This window comes from Cetorhinus maximus, chromosome 12 (genome assembly GCF_964194155.1).
Source record: "Cetorhinus maximus chromosome 12, sCetMax3.hap1.1, whole genome shotgun sequence".
NCBI classification, from domain to species: Eukaryota; Metazoa; Chordata; class Chondrichthyes; order Lamniformes; family Cetorhinidae; genus Cetorhinus; species Cetorhinus maximus.
The window spans coordinates 118,033,026-118,052,048 of record NC_135890.1 but is presented as its reverse complement, the minus strand read 5'-3'; the positions used below and the strand labels follow the sequence as shown (position 1 = coordinate 118,052,048).

The window sequence follows — 19,023 nt, the reverse complement described above, 5'->3', positions numbered from 1 at the left end:
GTTGTTGCGCCTTATCAGATGGCTAAAATGACTCAATTTGCAGTACTTGATGACATCTACCACCCCTCTTCTGGATTTCATTCACCCTAGGACATTCTCATTCTTCACTCTGTCTTTCCACATTTTCTAAGCATTATCCTGAATGAACACATTTCAAAGGCTTCAAGTCTTATGATCATTTGATTGCCTACAGTCCAGGTTTCAGAATCATAGAAATCATTGACCAGCCATAACATTTGAGAACATGTTTTCTAAAAACCAATAATAATCCAAAACCCTGGACAGGAGGGTTGCCTTAATCGCACGTCATGCTCTATAGGCAAAAGAACTCAGGCTAAACACTTTCCTGCAAGTAATTCAATGATAAACTTGGTTTACATAATCACATGTCTAAGCTGCCAAATCAGAGCTCTGTTAACCAATGACATTTAAGGATTTGAATGGTTAAGGAGATAGACTATTGGCCTTGATGCACCCTTGTCAGCTTGCACTTCCAGCATTTTGCAATGCAAAATTAATTGGAGCTGAAGGGTGAGGAAAAAAAAACACATTCACTGGACTTGCTCTGGGATTATATACAATTTACAGCATAGAAACAGGCCATTCAGCCCAACAGTTCTATGCTGGCATGATACTCCACATGAGCCTCCTCCCACCCCTCTTCATCTCATCCTATGAGCACATCTTTCTGCAGGTGCCCTGCTCCAGCAAACGCTGGGCTAAAGTTACAGTTTATCAATGAACTTCCACTGTTCTATGGATTGAGCTGCTAGGCCACTTATTCAGAATTCAAGCCCTCTCTCCCCTAGGAAATAAATGAGATTCCTGAATCTCACAAATCACTAAATGCAGAAAATAGTTGGACCCTGCAGTCTAGGTTTCATCAGGATCAAACTATAGGACCAGTAGTTGCAGGTGTACAACAGAATCAGCACAGAATATGAAGTGTTATATTTTGATGGCTTCAAACTCCAGATTACAATATGACAAATACTGATACAGAACAGGCAGTTGAAGGATAGTTTGTAATATTCCAGTACAAAATCTGCACTATAACAAGCAAACAGATTACATTTCTCACAATTTATCAGGGGCAACAGAATATCTCCCAAATGAATTATGGGTGATCAAAATGTCCCTTGGTGCAGGTCAATTATTCCCTTAAGACATAAATGCCAGCTCCCAAAGGATTGTTTGACACTATTATATTAAACTAGAAGCTACAGCCGGAAATGCTTTGCTGATCAGGTTAGAGAAACAAAGGTAATGTTACATGATGCTCTGAATATTTCCAGAATTTTCTGTTATATATCAGATTGTCAGCATCCACAGTATCTTGCTTTCTGTAGAAGCAAAAGCTTCCTTGCCAAATCTCGTAGGCAACTTTAAAAATTTTCTTCTACATACAAGCAGGGATTTTTCTTCTTAACCCCTTGACTTTGGATTGGGCATACAGGTTAAAAAGATAAAGATGACCAGTTTATCGTTGTAATCACTCCACAATTGACAGCCGTGCTTTTAGATGCCAAACCCCTAAACTCTGGATTTCCCTCCCTAAAGATCTCCAACTCTCCCACCTCCTTTAAGGCACTTCTCAAAACCTACCTCTTTGCCCAAGCTTTTGGTCATCTGCCCTAATATCTTCTAATATGGCTTGTGCAATTTTTTTTCGATAATGTTCCTGTGAAGTGCCTTAGAAATTTTTTGTTAAAAGGTGCCACATAAATACAAGTTGTTGTTATAAACATGCCCCCAAAGGCCGTGCTCCTCATCTCATGACATGACATCATCATAGGGCCATTCACCAGAATAGACTCTGAAACACAGAATGCAATACAAACGGTGAGATTCAATGAGCTTATGAACTGTCCAAGGTCTGTCCAGTTAGTTAGGCACTTTTACCGAACAACAAACTACCCCTCAGGCCCTGGTCATCACCAGGAGAAAAATTAAAATCACAGTTAGCATTCAGAAACACTAGTCTATGACGCATATTGGGTGAAGTGGGGAGGGAGGAATGGATGATCAGTATTCAATTTAGTACATTTTCACTTTGTTTTTAAAATGTAAGCTTAATAAACCCTCAATATGAGTTACTTGAATTTTTCTGTACATAAACCCATTTGTGAGACTGGAAAGTAAGAATATTAAAGAACAACACAGTTTAACACCTTATTACTTGTGACCCTCACTACTGCAGGCTGTACAATGCATTTTGTGGTAATATACACCTATACCTATAGACCAACCTTTGTGGCCTAATGAAGGTGGAGGGGGAGAACCTGTGGCTTTTGCTTTAAAATGTGTCAGATTATAATTTGCAAAACTATGTAAATGTTGTAACAGTAGAAATTTGTACTCTCACGGGACAGAACCCCAATCGAACCCGGTAACTGTTAATTGTCAGCACATTTTCCAGCATCCTGCCAATGCTACCAGATGTAGCACAGCAATCAGTTCCATAGATGTTTGGACAGCAGCAGATACATAGGCTGAACACAGCCCAATATTGATAGTTGTTTTAAAAAGTCACAGGAAGAAGACTCCTTCAATCAGCAGGATGGGATGGAGTGTGGTAGGTAAAGATGGGAATGAGTATTTGGGGGCGAGAGTATGCAAGGGAAGATGACTCAAATTCTTAGATGCAATAGGTGTGTTGACTTAAAAATTTTGAAATAGTTTGGTAACAGTCCTGTGAAGCACCTTGGCACATTTTATGACATTAAAGGCATTATGTAAATGCAAACTGCTGTTTTTGTTGGGTTACTGGTAGCTGTGCGAGACTTATGGGAACCAGTGGAGCTATATCAAATATAAAACATTTGCAGATGATATACATCTGAATCTATATCCCATTTTTAAGTGAAGATCAAAATTTTAGGGCATGTTTCGTGTACCCAGTTTTGTCTTTTCCTGGACCCATATAACTGTAATTCTACTAAAATGAAAATAACCTGTGATTGTTAATTATACCTATCAGCACCTTCTAAAATAATGTACATCAATCATTTTTTTTTCAAATGCTGGATTACCATGATATGCATTTGACAGCTTACAACATGTAGTTTCTACACTGCAATTTTGTTATAATGCTTACTGGTGCCACCAGGCTATAGAAAAATTGTGCTCAAGCTTCTTGTGCCATACACTTCATTCAAGTGCTCCATTTGCTCCATCAGTTCTTCATCCTGGCTCCAAATAATCTTATCTAGCCACAATTCAAGAAAAGGTAGGAGGAGACGACAGAAAATTATGTTATAGTTGTACTCCTAGGTTATTTTTCATAAGTCAAGGTGGAAATAGCATGAAATTGTTACACATTTTATTAAAATCCAAGTGAGAATACCACTTCCATACGGTGAAACATGTGGCAAGCAGGAATTCCTTTTGCAATTTAGGTATTATCTTATTTTTAAATCTAAAGGATTTGCCTCACTTGGTCAGTCAAGCATGATGTAAAAACCGAAATGACTACTATTCGTCATCTGACTGAGAGCCCTTTGCATTTTCCTGGAGTTGGCTAAGCATTGGGTTTTTACACACTTTGCTGATCAGCAACAAAGATCATCAAACTGCTGTTATCAAATGAACCGTAAGTTTATCAGTTGAAGAGTAAGCAGGAATGGCAGAACTCCTATTAGTTGTTAATTTGTCTGCCTGGATTCTGCTTGCATTTTGCAAAAAAAAAACCTTGCACTTCACTCCCACCACATTTTTAAAAAAACTTCTTATTTAATGCAACCTAAGACAACGGTGGTCAACTCTGTTAAGCATTGCCTGGTGTGGATCAAGAGCCCCACTCTGGCATGGCGTCTCTGCCACATTTTCTGCAGAGGAAGACAGTGGACTGAGAAGGTGCACAATTCACTGACCTCTGTTTTCTCTGGGCCCTTTAACTCGGCCAGCTGAGCTTTTCATTTCTGCTTGTCTCTTCCAATGCCCTTCCAAACAGTCAGCCTCCAGAGGTCATGGCCGTCAGTGTCCGCCTCCCAGCTGTCAATGTCAATATCCGCCATCTTCATATCTCGTGTGCAGGCTTCCTTGCAGCAAAGGCATGGACGCCCAGGAGGTCGTGACCCAAGTGCCAGGTTCATTCATCCATCCGATGAAAGTGGCCAAGCTAGTGCAGATGTCGTTAGCTAAGCAATGAGTGCATGCTGATGAAATTAGCATGCTCCAGGACCTGAGTTGGTGACCTTGTCCAGCCACAAATGTGGAAGAAAATGCACTGCACTGACTGATAAATTGAATTTCCATTTAGAGCACTTTTCAAAGTAAAAGGAAAGAAAGATAAACTTACATTTGTATATTGCATTTCACAATTTCAGGATGTCAAAATCCCTTAAAAAAAAGATCCTTCACTGGTTGTAAGTATAGTCACTGTTGTAATGTGGGAAACACAGCAGCCAATTGAGGCACATCAAGCTCTCACAAACATCAATGAAATAACGACCAGATAATCTGTTTTAGATACGTTGAAAGAGGGATAAACATTGCCGTGACAGAGGAAAATTCCCCTGCACCATTGGGTCCACCCAAGAGGACCAATGAGACCTTTGTTTAAATTTTCAGTCAAAAGATGGCACCTCCAATAGATAGTACTGCACTTACTGATGTGTCTGCCTGGATTTTTGTGTTCAAGTCTCTAGAGTGGGACTTGAATCTACAACCTTCTGATTCAGAGGCAAGAGTGCGACCAACTGAGCCACAGCTGATGTTAATTTTTTTTTAAATACTTTCAATGGGTGGAGAAAGTTTCAGCAAAGCTCAAGGCATAAGGTGTTTTATGCGTGGTACAGTTCCCCAGCTGAGATGGTAACAAAAAAAATCATCCGTGCTCTGCCAAAGCCAATCAAGTGTCACTACTGAGCACAGAAATATAGTCCAGAGCTATATTTTTCCACTGCACATGGGAAACATCCAGGCTCTATTTCAAATCTCTCACTAGAAGGCACAGCTGTGGCACTAACTACCCTGCATGTGGGGAAAAAAGGCTGGTGCACCATATGCTGAATCACCTCTTAGTACAAGGATTATTTTGGCTTTGCCAACTTTTTCCATTTACCTTCTGAAGACATGAAATTCCTTGCTGGGACATAACCAGTCACCTTCCAGAACCTCTCGTGTACCCATTATCTACATATGAACCTCGACAGCTAGAGTCAGAATGCAATTTAACTGCAAGAGCCATCACAATTAAGCATAATCAGGTCATGGGAATATTATGGACAGCAGTAAGCCATTGAGCCCATGGACCTTACTCCCCCATTCAATTAGATCATGTCTAATTTGCACCTTAACTTCATTTACCCAGCTTTGTTCCAACTCCTTATCGCACAAAAGTCTAACCATCTTAGTCTTTAAAGTTCTAACCGTCCTAGTAATTTCAGCCTTTTGGGAAAGAGAACTCCAGATTTCTATCACCCTTTGTGGCAGTGGCAGAAAGTGTTTCCTGATTTTCTTCTGAATAGTCTAGCTCTAATTTTATTATTTCCCTTTCTTTTTGATTCCCCCACCAGGAAATGTTATCTCTGTATTTATCCCATTAAATCCTTTTAACATTATAAACACATTGATCCAATCACCCCTCAATCTTCTATACTCAAGGGAATACAAGCCAGGTTTGTGCAACCTGAGCATCCAAGCCCATGCCTTCACTCAATGTCAATACAAAAGCATGTGCACATATTCCAACATAGTTATTACATAGCAAACCAGAAAAGGAACCTTGCTCAACTTCCTCTTAGCCAAGGAATGATGCGAACCAATTACAGCTGTGTCCAAATTGAGCCAGTAGACAGCGCACAAACCACGGACCATGAACACATTTTCAATCAAAAACAATCTGACCGAGTACAGATAACAAGAAAACCACAAACTTCCAAGCTGACTAGAAAAGTAGAGGTATGATGAGTGATGATGTTTGAAAACTGGAAATCCACATCAAGAAACTTTTACTTGTAAAATTGTTAACACTGCCTCAATGGAGCTTCTGCTATTGGCAAAATATTCCTCCAGATTTTATCCCATCTGTTAAACACTAAAAATAAAGAACAAATATCAGCAATGCATTTAGTGGAACAAAGATAATATTGCCCATAATCAGCTGCCATTTTGTTCCATTCCAGAATTGCTACCACAGTTTCATTGAATGATAAAAAGTAATGCACAGGATCAAAGAGGCAGTTAACAGACAGTAAACTTTTAATCTTTGGGACATTGATACCAATGTACAGAACTTGAAGTCAGAAGAATTGCTATTTGTTAACAAAGCTGTGATAAACCCTTACACTTGCAATTCATTCTGAAGGCACTATTGAAAATTCAAGAATTTTGTATTTTGCAGAACAGCTCTGGGTGCCAAGTGTACAATGCCATTTTATATCATGTTAGTTCTTGTGATATGCTGTCCATCCCTCACTGACCTCAGGTGTTGAATGATGGGCCTCATCTTTGAACTGCTGCAGTCTTTGTGGTGTTGGTGCTGGTGCCTCCACACTATCTTTGGCTGGAGAATTCAAGGATAATGGTCTGACAACAATATAGCAATGCAGGCTGAATCACTGAAAACTGCAAAAAGGCTACTTCTGCTTTAATCATCAAGCCTGGTTCCCAAATATGTTACCCTTGACTGTTCTGCAGCTTCTAGAGGCATTTGTAGAAACCACCACTTTCAGTGGAACCCACCCCACCCCCCAACCCAGAGAGCAGCATCATCTTGTTTGCTTTATTTGACAATACAATGCATTTACAGCAACTGGACATCTGAGAGATGGACATTTGGGGAACAAACGATCAGTGCATTGGAACCATTCCCCAGCAAGAGGAGAAAACTTGTAAGCAAATTTTTAAAAAGCACCAAACTATAATAACATTAGAAAATCCTGATTTTGCAATATACGCAAGGGTTTCAAACTATTTTTGAACATGTACCAGTAATACATCTGGCAAAGTGTCAAAGAGGCAATCCAAGTACGAATGAGGCCCCACAAACAATAAATGTTATAACCGTATTGTGTTTCTAGTGTTATTTCATGTAACTCAAACATGCTCTCAAAACACTCAAAAGTCAAATGGATTTCAGAGCAAACTAGTCTCATCCAAACATCTGCTGAGACCTACGTTCAAGCTACAAGTCTGCTCCAAGAGTGCAATAAATAACAACAGAATAATCAAAGCCAGTGCTGTTTGAGCCAAGTACACAATCTGTGTTACATACAGGCTTTAGATCTGCATATAATAAAATAAATTTCTCATTACATGAAATATTCACATACACTATTTAAGATGATAGAAAGATTACAAGTGAATCGTCATAGCTACCAAACTGAAATCCAAAAATAGAAATAGTTTAATTTATTTAGTACAGTATATAGGCACATTGGAGCTCTATACCATGGCATGGTAGAAAATATTTTAGTGCTAATGATTTACCACATGGTGGGTACCCAAAACCCAGCTCGTGAGAATGTACACATTTAAAGTAAGGCAAGGGCATATTGTCTCTATCATCACCAAGATGATTTATTACAATCTTTGTAACATCACCAACCTCTGTTAGTCTGCCCAAGGCCATCTGCTGCTTAAATATTGATCCATGTCTTTGTTATGTCTAGATTCCTGCTATGCAAATGCTTTCCTGGTTGGCATCACATCTATCACCCTCCATAAACTTGAGCTCATCCAAAACTCTGCTACTCATTTCATAATTCACACAAAGTTCCATTCACCAACAATCCTGTGCTTGCTGGCCTGCATAAGCTCCTGGTTTAACAGCGCTTCAATTTTTAAATTTTCATTGCTCCATGGCCACAAGCCTCTTGATGTCTCTCCCTCTGGCCCTGCAGCCACCAGGATATCAAAGCTCCGCCAATTCTGGCCTCTTGCACACGCAATTTTCTTCGCTCCTGGCAACCGTGTCTTCAGCTGCCCATGCCCCAAGTTCTGGAATTCCCTCCCTAAATCTCTTTGCCTCTGTCTTGTTTCAGATGCATACTAAAAAAACTTACCCCTTGGGCCAAGCATTTGGTCACTTATGCTAAGATCCCCTTATGTAGCTCAAGTGTCCAATTTGTTTTGTTTCACTCTGTAAAGAGCTTCGGGACATTTTATTATGTTAAAGGTGTTTTATGAAAGCAAGTTGCTGTTGTTAAAGGAGCAAAAGAAGAAGTCACCTCTTTACAACTCATTATACAGTGCTGTTGGCAAACCCAGCCTTCTAACTGGGAAGATGCAGCCAAATTTATGGAGGGTTTTTTTTTAAAGTTGTGAGAACCAGGCTGATTATCAAACTTTCAGAACAGAAGCAAAAAAAGGAAATAAAAGAGAAAAGGGGAGAGTATGAGAAGAAACTGGCAGCCAACATGAAAGGGAATTCAAAAGTGTTCTATTGGCATATGAAAAGGATAATAAGCAGCGGTGGGGCTGATTAGGGACCAAAAGGCAGAGAGCATGGCTGAGGTATCAAATGAACACTTTGCATCTGCCTTTACCAAAGAAGATGCTGCCAAAGTCATAGTGAAAGAGATATTGGATGGGCTAAAAATTGATAGAGGTGGTATTGGAAAGGCTGTACTTAAGGCTGGCTGTACTTAAAGTAGATAAGTCACCAGGACCGGAAAAACATGCATTTGAAGATGCCAAGGGAAGTCTAAGTGGAAATTGTGGAAGCACTGCCCATAATTTTTCAATTCTCCTTAGATACAGGGGCAGTGTCAGGGGACTGGAGAGTTGCAAATGTTACACCCTCGTTCAAAAAAAGGATGCAAGGATAAGCGCAGCAACTGCAGGGCAGTCAGTTTAACCTGTGGTGGGAAAGCTTTTAGAAATGAGAATCCAACACAAAATTAAGTCACTTGAGAAGAATGGATTTATTAAGAAAAGCCAGCATGGGCTTGTTAAAGACAAATCTTGCTTAACTAATCTGATTGAACTTTATTTTGACGAGGTACAGACAGGGTTGATGAGAGTAATGCAGTTGACGTGGCGTATATGGACTTCTAAATGGCATTTGATAAAGTGCCACATAACAAGCTCATCAGCAAATTGAAGCCCATGGAATAAAAGGGACTATGGAGCATGGATGCGAAATCGGCTGAATGACATGAAATAGGGAGTAGGGGTGAAGGGCTTTTTTTAAACTGGAGGATGGTATATAGTGGGGTTCCCAGGGATGGGCACAATTTCAAAATCTGTAAATAAAACAAAATTTGGAAGTGAACTGTAAGGATAGTGATAGACTTCATGAGGACATAGAACAGGCAGACAAGTGGAAGATGAAATTTAATGCAGAGAAATGTGAAGTGATACATTTTGATAATAGGAATCATGAGAGGCAATATAAAAATAATCAGTTCTAAAGAAGTTACAGGAATAGAAATACCTGCAAGTAATTTTCCAGAAGGATGTAAGGGCTTCAGAGAGGGGAGGCAGTGGCATAGTGGTAATGTCACAACTAGCAATCCAGAGGCCAAGGTGACTGCTCTGGGGACATGGGTTCAAATGCCACCACAGCTAGTGGAATTTGAATTCAATTAATAAATAAAAAAAGCTAGTCCCTGCAATGGTGACGATGAAACGATTGTTGTAAAAACCCATCTGGCTCACTGAGGCCCCACTAGGGAAGGAAATCTGCCATCCTTACCTAGTCTGGCCTACATGTGACTCCAGATCCACAGCAATGTGGTTGACTCTTAATTGCCCTCTGAAATGGCCTAGCAAGCCACTCAGTTTAAGGGCAATAAATACTGGCCTTGCCAGCGACGCCCACATCCCATGAAAGAATAAAGGAAAAATAAGATGCAGAAAAGATTCACGAGAATGGTTTCAGGGATGTGGAACTTCAGTTATGCAGACTGATTGGAGAAGCTGGGGTTGTTCTTCTCCTTCGAGAAGAGAAGGTTGAAAGGAGATTTGATAGAGGTGTTCAAAATCATGAGGGCTCCAGACATTGTAGACAGAGAGAAACTGTTCCCATTGTGGAAAGTACAAGAACCAGAGAACACTAATTTAAGATGACTGGCAAAAGAACCAAAAATGACACGAGAAAAAGCATTTTTTACACAGAGAATGGTTACTATCTGGAATGTATGGCCTGGAAATGTGGTGGAAGAAGATTGAATCTTGGCTTTCAAAAGGGTAAAAACTTTGTAGCACTACAGGAAAAGGGCAGGGGAGTGGGTTTGGCTAAGTTGCTCAAGACAACCTGCATAGACCTGATGGACTGAATGGTTGTAAAGATGCAGCGCAATAAAATTAGGTCCTGTTTGTCTGTAGGATGAAACTGCTGACAAGCAAAGTTGTTATGTCTGGCTTGTATTATATGGTCGAGACTTGCAACTCCTATTCTGATAAGAAAATACACAAAAGGATTGAGAACTGTGTTGTGTGGGGGTGGGGGCGAGGGGGGTTGGTGGGGGAAACTGCAATGAACATTTCGTGCTGCCATGTCAGCAGGATTGGAAACCAGAGGAGGAAGTAAGCAGATAGAATAAATAAATAAAAGCAGATAGATGATGTGTATTTGACTGACTAACACCATCCCGCTCAAAAGGAACATTCGGCACACCCCACTGAAGGTATAAAATTTGAAGGACAAGAACAAATCAGTGCTAGCTCTTACGGTCAATAGGACTGACTATATTACATTACAGGTGATCAGTCCGTAGTTGGATTCTTAGTAAGAGGAACTTTCAGCCACAATATTGTGAGCTACTCAGCTTATGTGGAGTTAGTCCATTTTGTAATACTGGAGTAAAAGAATTTGTAAAAGAACTGGGCGTAGATTTACCTTACATGGTCTCCTTCTGTGCTGTAATCGTTCTATGGTTCTATATTTAGAAAGCTCTCAGTAATGCTTCAGACAGGTTTCTTTTTAAGCAAATATTGAATCGTGGCTCTTAGATCAACATATTGAAAGCATTATAGTGACAAAATTGTCAAGGCTAAACATTGGCAGTACTGGAGGGAAAGAAATGCACAAATGATAACTCACAACCAAGGAGTGCCACTGGTTCTCCCATTGCCACTTTGGAGAGAGACCCCATAATATCAGCAAAGCACATATTTGTGGGTACCAAAAAATGTCAACAATTTCCAATTTAATGGGGTTCAAAACAGGGAATGTGGTGCACAGACTTCACTGCTCTGCTGGTGCTCCAGTACATTAAAAGTGCCTTTTGCTATCCAACTAACTTGTAGCCAAGAAGGTTACAAGACTTAAATCCCAAATCTGTCCAATGCTTGTGCGCTTCAGTTTGGTTCATCCTCCATTCTGTACAGAGTTAATAACAACCACAACAACTTGTACTTATATAGCACCTTTAATGTAATAAAATGTCCCAAGGCGATTCACAGAGGAATTATAAAACAAAATGTGACACTAAGCCATATAAGGAGATATTAGGGCAGATGACCAATAGTTTGGTTAAATAGGTAGTTTTAAGTAGTGTTGTAAAGGAGAAAAGCAAGGTAGAGAGGTGGACAACCAAGAGTGGAGAGATTAAAACCAGGGATGCTCAAGAGGATGAAATTAGAGAAGCACAGATATCTCAAAGGTTTGGAGGTGATTATAGAGATGGGAAGGGGTGAGGCCATGGAGGATTTAACAACAAGGATGCGAATTTTAAAAACCTAGATGTTGCTCAACCAGGAGCCAGCATCTACAGGTGCCCTCTAGATCAGAGAGCAAAGAGGTGACGGGTGAACAGGCTTTGGTGTGAATTAGAACTGGGACTGCAGAGTTTTGGATGACCTCAAGTTTACGGAAAGTAGAAAGTGAGAGGCCACCAGTAATGTGTTGGAATAGTAAGTTTGGAGGTAACAACAACATGGATGTTGTTTTCATCCAAAGAGCTGAGGCAGTTGTGGACTCAGGCAATCGAAGAGATAGAAATATGTGGTCTTAGTAAGGGCATGGGTATGTGGTTGGAAGCTCATCAAATATGACACCAAGGTTGTGAACAGTCTCGTTCAGCCAGAGAGAGATGTGGAGTCAATGACAAGGGAGCGGAGTTTGTGTCTTTGGTCTCCGCCAATAGCTTCAGTCTTCACAATTGTTAGGAAATAGGGATAGTTTAAGTTAGTCATGTGTATTTGGGTGCATTAAGAATAAGGTATATCTTTAAGATTATGTTTCATTTATATTTCGGCATTTGTATGTTAAGAAGTTGAATTTTAGTTTCACTTTAAAAGATGCCTGCATTTTAATGAAGATTTTATAACACTTGAGAGGGAGTAAAACAAACGCAAGAGTAGAAAAAAAGTGCTGTTGCCGAGCAACAGGGGCCCAGAGAGGGAACCCCCCCCTCCCCGCCAAACCACCCCACCTTGCCACCCCCCGCTCCCACCCAACTAAAAAGCAGTTTCAGTTCAGTTGAAGCCAGGGGGATTTCAGACAGGCTGGACAGCAGAGGGACAGATAGCAAGTTCCAAACTAAAGTTGAAGCCAGGATTCCAGAGAGGTTGGGTACTGGGGAAAGAGAGCAGATTTCCCAAAAGAACTAAAAGGTCCCAAATCCAGGGCAGTGGAACAGGAAAGGTACCAAGAGGACAGTTATGTCAAAGGAAAAGGACAGGAATCTAGAAAAGGTCCTGTTCTGTGGAAGTGAAAGTAAGGAGCAGAGGGGAAGGCTCCAAACTTCAAGCTTAAAGGGAGAAAGCTGCAGGACACAGATTTAAAGCGATATAGGCATCCGAGAAGCCGGAAGATCCAAAAGAGATAGCTGGAGGTCTGTAACTTTTTAGCATGGGCATGTGAAGTAGCGGTGTTCTGTTAGCACGACTGAGTCAGTGAGAGATAGTGTGTGGAAAAAAGCTTAAATGCACATGGCAATCCAAGGGACAGGAACATAGGGGGGAAAGTTCGAATCCCTGGAGGTGGACCCTTGTGGAAGGTGTCAGAGAAAAAGTGTTGTTTGGGAGAAGATTCTAAAGCTAGTTCTTCAAGAGTGGGGATTAGAAACCCTCGTGTGAAAGGCAGAGTTCAGCAAGATCAGTTGTCTCACTGCATCGGTGGGGGGGGGGGGGGGGAGGCATTGATGAGGGATCCATTGCATCCGTTTAGGGTGGCATCTGTCACTCGCTTTCAGAGTGTGGTGTGCCTGACCACAGGTCACCTAATGGATTACATGGACTGTGTACTTACTGTGAACATTGGAGTATTAGATGGCTTTTGTAACTTGTGTTATCCTTACAAATCTGTATGCATCTGTAAAGGTATAGTTGTGGGTGAAGGTGTATTGTAATATAGTTCATATTTTGTTTACTAAATATTTCATTCTTTTGTAAAAGTTCATCAGCTGACTCCAGTGACTCTGTTTAGTACTCTCCACATATCTAAACAAAAAATAAAAGTTAGGATCTATCAAGCCGGGTTCCATCCTGGGATCTGACTTGTCCAGTAGTAACATCAGCTGGGATCATAACACAATATTTAATTGGAGTAAATTTTTCCTTATTCAGAACTGGACAAGCAGTCTTACAATTTACAGGCAGTGGAGCGTCAGGTAACAGTGTGTTGTCAGTGTGCATATGGAAAATCGCATGTTCACAGATGGTAGCACTGAAGGACAGCATGGGAAATAGAAGGGGGCCAAGGATAAATCATTGGGGACAACACTTGTGTGGGAATGGGAAGAGAAGCCACTGACAGTAATCGCCAGGCTACAATTAGATAAGAATGGAACCAGGTGTCCACCCAGCTGGACGATGGTAGAGTGGCGTTGGAGGAGAATGGTGTGATCAACTGTGTCAAAGGCTGTAATCAGATCAAGAGGGATAGTTTGCCTTTTTCAGTCACATAGGATGTCAATTGTGAATTTAGTAAGAGCCAGTTCAGTATTGTGACAGGGGCAGAAACCTGATAGCAGCAGAAACCTGATGGCAGGAATTCAAATGGAGTCCCAGAAAGATGGGCACAATTTTAGGAGGTGACAACACATTCAAGGACTTTGGGGAGGAAAGGGAGTTTGGAGATGGGGCTGTATCCAACAGTTACACCTGCTAAGTGGCAGGTGAAGGGGAAGAGAAGGACTGGAAGTGACTATTGAGCCCCATTATGGAGTATGAAAACCTTGAATGCAGTGCTCTATTGTGGTGTACCACAAGGGAATAGAAATCAGATGTTTTATCAACAGAATTATACATTGTGCTGGTCAACCACAGACCACAGCTACCCAATAAAGGGATCTGGACATCCTTGTACATGAATCACAAAATTAACATGGAGGTACAGCAAGCAATTAGGAAAGCAAATGGAATGATAGCCTTTATTACAAGTGGTTGGAGGACAATAAGGAAGCCTTGCTGCAAGTACTGTGTACAGTCCTGGTCTCCTTATTTAAGGGTGCACAAGCCTTGGAGGGGATGACAGGGTTGCCTTTGAGGAGAGATTGAGTAGCATGGCCCTATATTCCCCAGAGTTTAGAAGAATGAGAGGTAAATTAAGTGTATTCAATTCTTAAAGGGCTTGACAGTTGCTGAGGGGCTGTTTCCCTGGCTGGAAAGTAAAGAACTAGGAGTTATAGTCTCAGTATAAGGTGTCGCCCATTTAGGATTGAGATGAGGAATAATTTCTTCACTCATTGGGTTGTGAATCTTTGGAATTCTCTATCCCAGGCATGTGGACACTCAGTCGTTGAGTATATGACTGATCAATAAATTTTTCGGCACAAAGGGAATCTCGGAATAAGGCAAGAAAGTGGAATTGAGGTAGATCAGCCATAATCTTATTGAATGGCTGGGCAGGTTCAAGGGATCATAGAACCTACTACATAGAAACTCCTATTTCTTATGTTCTTAAAATGCTTTTAAGATCAATATACTGACAGGAATCCTTGATATTTAAACTTATTTTGTTGACTTACTGTACTGTAGCTACAGCATGGCAATTCCTAACTATGAAAACTAAAGAAATTAGACAAATCATTTACAACAATTCAACCTATCTCCAAACACAGTTCCATTGCTACTCTATTCAACACCCCCAACCCCGTCTCTTGACCATAGATTTCTCCTCTAGTTAATTAAATGTACAGTAATTGGTTCTGTCTTTTCTTCCTCAGCACATTTTACTGTGCTGTATGCTGGACAGTTTACCGGGCGTTCTTCACAAGGAATGCAAAGATTTCCGCATCATTCACCAATGGGATTTCCAGCTGTGACTGCAACAGCATGAATCCCTTCACTTCAACCCAAAATCAGAGCACCTCCCGACACAACTTCACCAAATATCAAGCCAATAGTACAGTAAACTTTTAAAGTGTGTCTAACGGTGTCCAATTTCCACTACGAGAGCATTTCCCACCCACCACCAGCCCTCTCCCGCCCCCCAATATGCAAGCAGTAATCGGGAGTATGGAAGAATCCTGCATGTTCTGTCCCATAATCCCAGCATTTGACACGGAGGTTGTGTGGTGGGTGAGGGGAGTTGGGGAGCGTGGAGCATTGAACAGCCTTAGAATCAAATTTAAAAATAGATAAGAATACGAAGAGGAGGCGGCAAACGTGGTCGTCAGTTATAGCGCGGGCTGGAATGGATGATTAATATTGCACTTTAAAAACCATCTTCCCGTGGCCAAATATAAAATCTTTTACACAGCACACTGCTTGGGACACTTAAAATGCCAGGAATTGCAGGCACCATCAAAAATCAGTGTCAACTTTCATTGCACATTTTCTTTCAATGTCATGAAATATTGATGTGAACAGAAATAGTCTCCCAAACAGGTTTCTACAGCCGACTCAAAAATGTAGTGCAGCAGAATCACTTCCAATAGCTACAGCGCAGACAAATCTTCTTTTCTGTCAAACCACATTTAATGACTGGAACAGTTCCATTCATAGAGGCACTGCAGGATCAAGACCGCAGATCAAGTACAATACGACGAAAAATGCCAGATTAGATCTATTTTTAATAAGAGATTTTAAAAAAAAAAATATTCTGGAAAGCTGAAATTAAAAACTAGAAAACACAATCAGCATCTAAAGGGAGAGCAAAAAAGTTAGGGTTATCGATCCTTGTTCAGTCTGCAAATTGGAAGGTAAGGGAGCCACGTTATAACATAGCAGCAAGGAAAGAACAAACGAGAAAGGACCTAGTGCACACAAAAGCGAGCAGGTCGCTGGAAAGAAAAAAATACATGGTTGTAATAACAGATTTTGGCAAATGTAGATTATAAATAAGAAAAAAAACAACAATGAAAGCGAACAGATCAGAAAAGGAAAAGGAGGCAATATTACATTAAAAAAGGTGACAGAACTTTTTCCAAGACAGCCACTGCTGGAGGAAAAGGAGGGCAATGAATCAAACAAAAGCGGCAAGAGAAAAGAAAAAGAACCGGCAATGTCTGGAATAAAAAACAGAACACGCAGCAACATCTGAAAAGACAAGTTAGATATTAACGTTTCAGTTTCAGGCCACTCGTCAGCACGAGGAACTGGAACATAAATGAGTCCTTTTACAGAGCTCAAAATAATAATTTATGTTGTTGGCTTTGTTCGAAAGGAGATGCACATAAATTAAGCTCAACACAGAATCGTTTAAACAAATCATAAGTTCTAGGTGCAACTTTATTTTACAAATGCAATTACATTTATGCTGGGTTGACATCTGCTGCTGAGTGGAGTCCAAGAGTTGAGTTTAAGGCTTATTACTTTTTATAGTTTAAAGTCAGAATTAGGCTATAGTTTCATATTTAGTATACCTTAGAATCACTGTTAGTATAAATGCATAAACGTTTAAGATATATTTAATACAATGCAGATCAAAAAATAATCAACAGGTTTTAATTTCTATTTTCAAATTTCACATGATTAGACCCTAATCACTCTATCAGGTCACTCTCGTTTGTTTTAACCTCTCCAACACATTTTACCCCCAGTATTTCTCGCACTGAAAACTCAAGTTTCTCGCCGTTTCCCCCACAATACGAACCATCTGACCATTCCTATAAATTATCACCAATGCTTTGAAACCGAGCAGAGACACGGGACAGACTTTAAGATACAGCAGCAGGCAGCATCTCTGAATCCCCAACAACCGAGGAGACTGCATTCCCTGATTAACAAAAATGCAATTTTAATCATGCAAATATGATGAAATGTAAAAACGTATCGTCAAATCACCAAATTCTTAAGTCAACAATGTTTGAGCCTACGTTCCCCAGACAGAGAACAGAGCAGCAATTCGCAGTGAATGAGAAGCTAATGGGCTAAGCCCTTCAACTATATATAAATGTATCGCGATACAATGTAATGCAAGCAATGTATATATATATATATATATACACACACTCATATCACATACAGGTATAACATACACTTACGGACACAGTATGTTGTACACAATTTCAATATTCAAAATAAATCACAACCACATGAATAGATTTCAATGCACGTCAAAAAGTAGAATGCAATTTAAATTGCAAAGCATTCGGATTATCTTTTGACAGTAACACACATGTTTGGTGCATAAATACAAAAGGGTAGAGCAGCAAATCATTGCAATGGGAGCAGCAGATGCCCAGACAGCACTGTCGGGCCTGCAGCTCCTGTCAAACTAACCGCCTAGCAACCGGACACAAATCAATCCAAACCCACTCAGCCTTCTGCACCGCCGCCACCACCCGGGGGGAATACTCCCCTCCTTACTTACGTGAAGACGAAGAATAAGGTGGTGGCACCAACTAGCAAGGCGGCGGCTGTGGAGACCGGTATGTATTTGGTGGGTTTAAATTTCTTTCCACTGGGCATCCTGTAATTTCCACATAGTCTCGAGAGGAAGAGAGTGAGGGGCTGAGCCGCGCGCGCAACAACAACAAAAAAATTTAAAATAATAAATTGAAACGCCTCGCCGCGAACAAACCCCGACCGAGCTCAGCGACAAGGCTTGCCAGGCGAGTGAGGAGGCCGAGGGCCGAGACCGGGGGGGGGGGGGGTGGGGAAGCGGGCGGAGGAGGCAGGAGAAAAATCCCACCCCCCCCTAGCAACCGAGCCAGATGGACAGTGAACGCGAGGGGGCGGGTCTTGCGGCGAAAGGGCGGGGCTTAACCGCCCGCGCCAGGTGCAAAGTGAACGCGAGGGGGCGGATCTTGCGGCGAAGGGGCGGTGCTTAAGGCCCGCGCCAGATGGACAGTGCGCGTGAAACGGGGTGCAGCTTGCACGCGAGGGCGCGAGAGGGGGCGGGGTTTGCAGGGAAGGGGTGGAGTTTAACGGCCTGCGCCACATGGACAGAGGGTGAGGGGGCGGAGTTTGGGGATAAAGGGTGGATCTTAACCGCCCGTGTCAAATGGACAGAACGAGAGGGGCGGGTCTTGCGGCGGTGGGGGGGTGTGGCTCCGGTGAAGGGGCGGGGCTTAACGGCACGCGCCAGACGGACAGTGGAGGAGGAGGGGCTACATGGGAAGGGGCGGGGCTTAACAGTCGTCAAGCCGCAGCCCGGCTCCCGAACATCCCGATCGTCCTGATTGAACAATCCATTCACCGCCCCGCCCCCTTTCCGAGAGGACCCGCCCTCCTGTTTTGCATTGAACAATGGGCCGGAGATTCTTCCTCCTTTCGATTGGAGGCTCACCCTCCTGCAAAACTTTTCCTATTGGCTCGGCCGGAGGTGCACGTCACGCTCCCAGCCGTTCTGGTTGCTTTTTGTTCCATTCATGCTGAGTGCGCCTGAGTTACAGACTGATGCAGCTCAGCAAGCAGGTTGTTCACATCATAGTCTTAATGAGTTATTCAGTTCGTCCCTTACTCTTTCCCCAGAGTCCTGCAATTATTGTTTGCCTTGAAGTATTTATATAATTATGTTTGTAGGTATATGAATCTGCTTCCACCGTTGTTGCAGGTAATGCATTCCAGATCGTAACTGTTGTATGTTGTCTTTTCAGTAGGTTCAGAGTCTTTCGTGGTTGAACATTAAGTGCTTATTGGTAACACATAACTATATACATCTCCCAAGGTCCAGCCCTTACTAGATGCTGTTCTGTTGGCTTCTGCACGGGCCTCTGTCCAGTCCACAACTCCCCCTAG

The 19,023-nt window shown here is 41.7% G+C and overlaps 1 protein-coding gene across 1 annotated transcript in view; it reads right to left on the bottom strand.

Annotated features, from left to right (window-relative positions):
- The window catches only part of zdhhc8b (zDHHC palmitoyltransferase 8b), a 251,443-nt gene extending 233,521 nt beyond the window's left edge, over positions 1–17,922 (bottom strand). Inside the window, exon 1 of the mRNA XM_078554510.1 lies at positions 17,654–17,922. Within this exon, the coding sequence (XP_078410636.1) occupies positions 17,654–17,751 (98 nt within the window). The 5' untranslated portion in view covers positions 17,752–17,922. The remainder of the gene's footprint in view (positions 1–17,653) is intronic.
- Between the last annotated feature and the right edge of the window lie 1,101 nt (positions 17,923–19,023).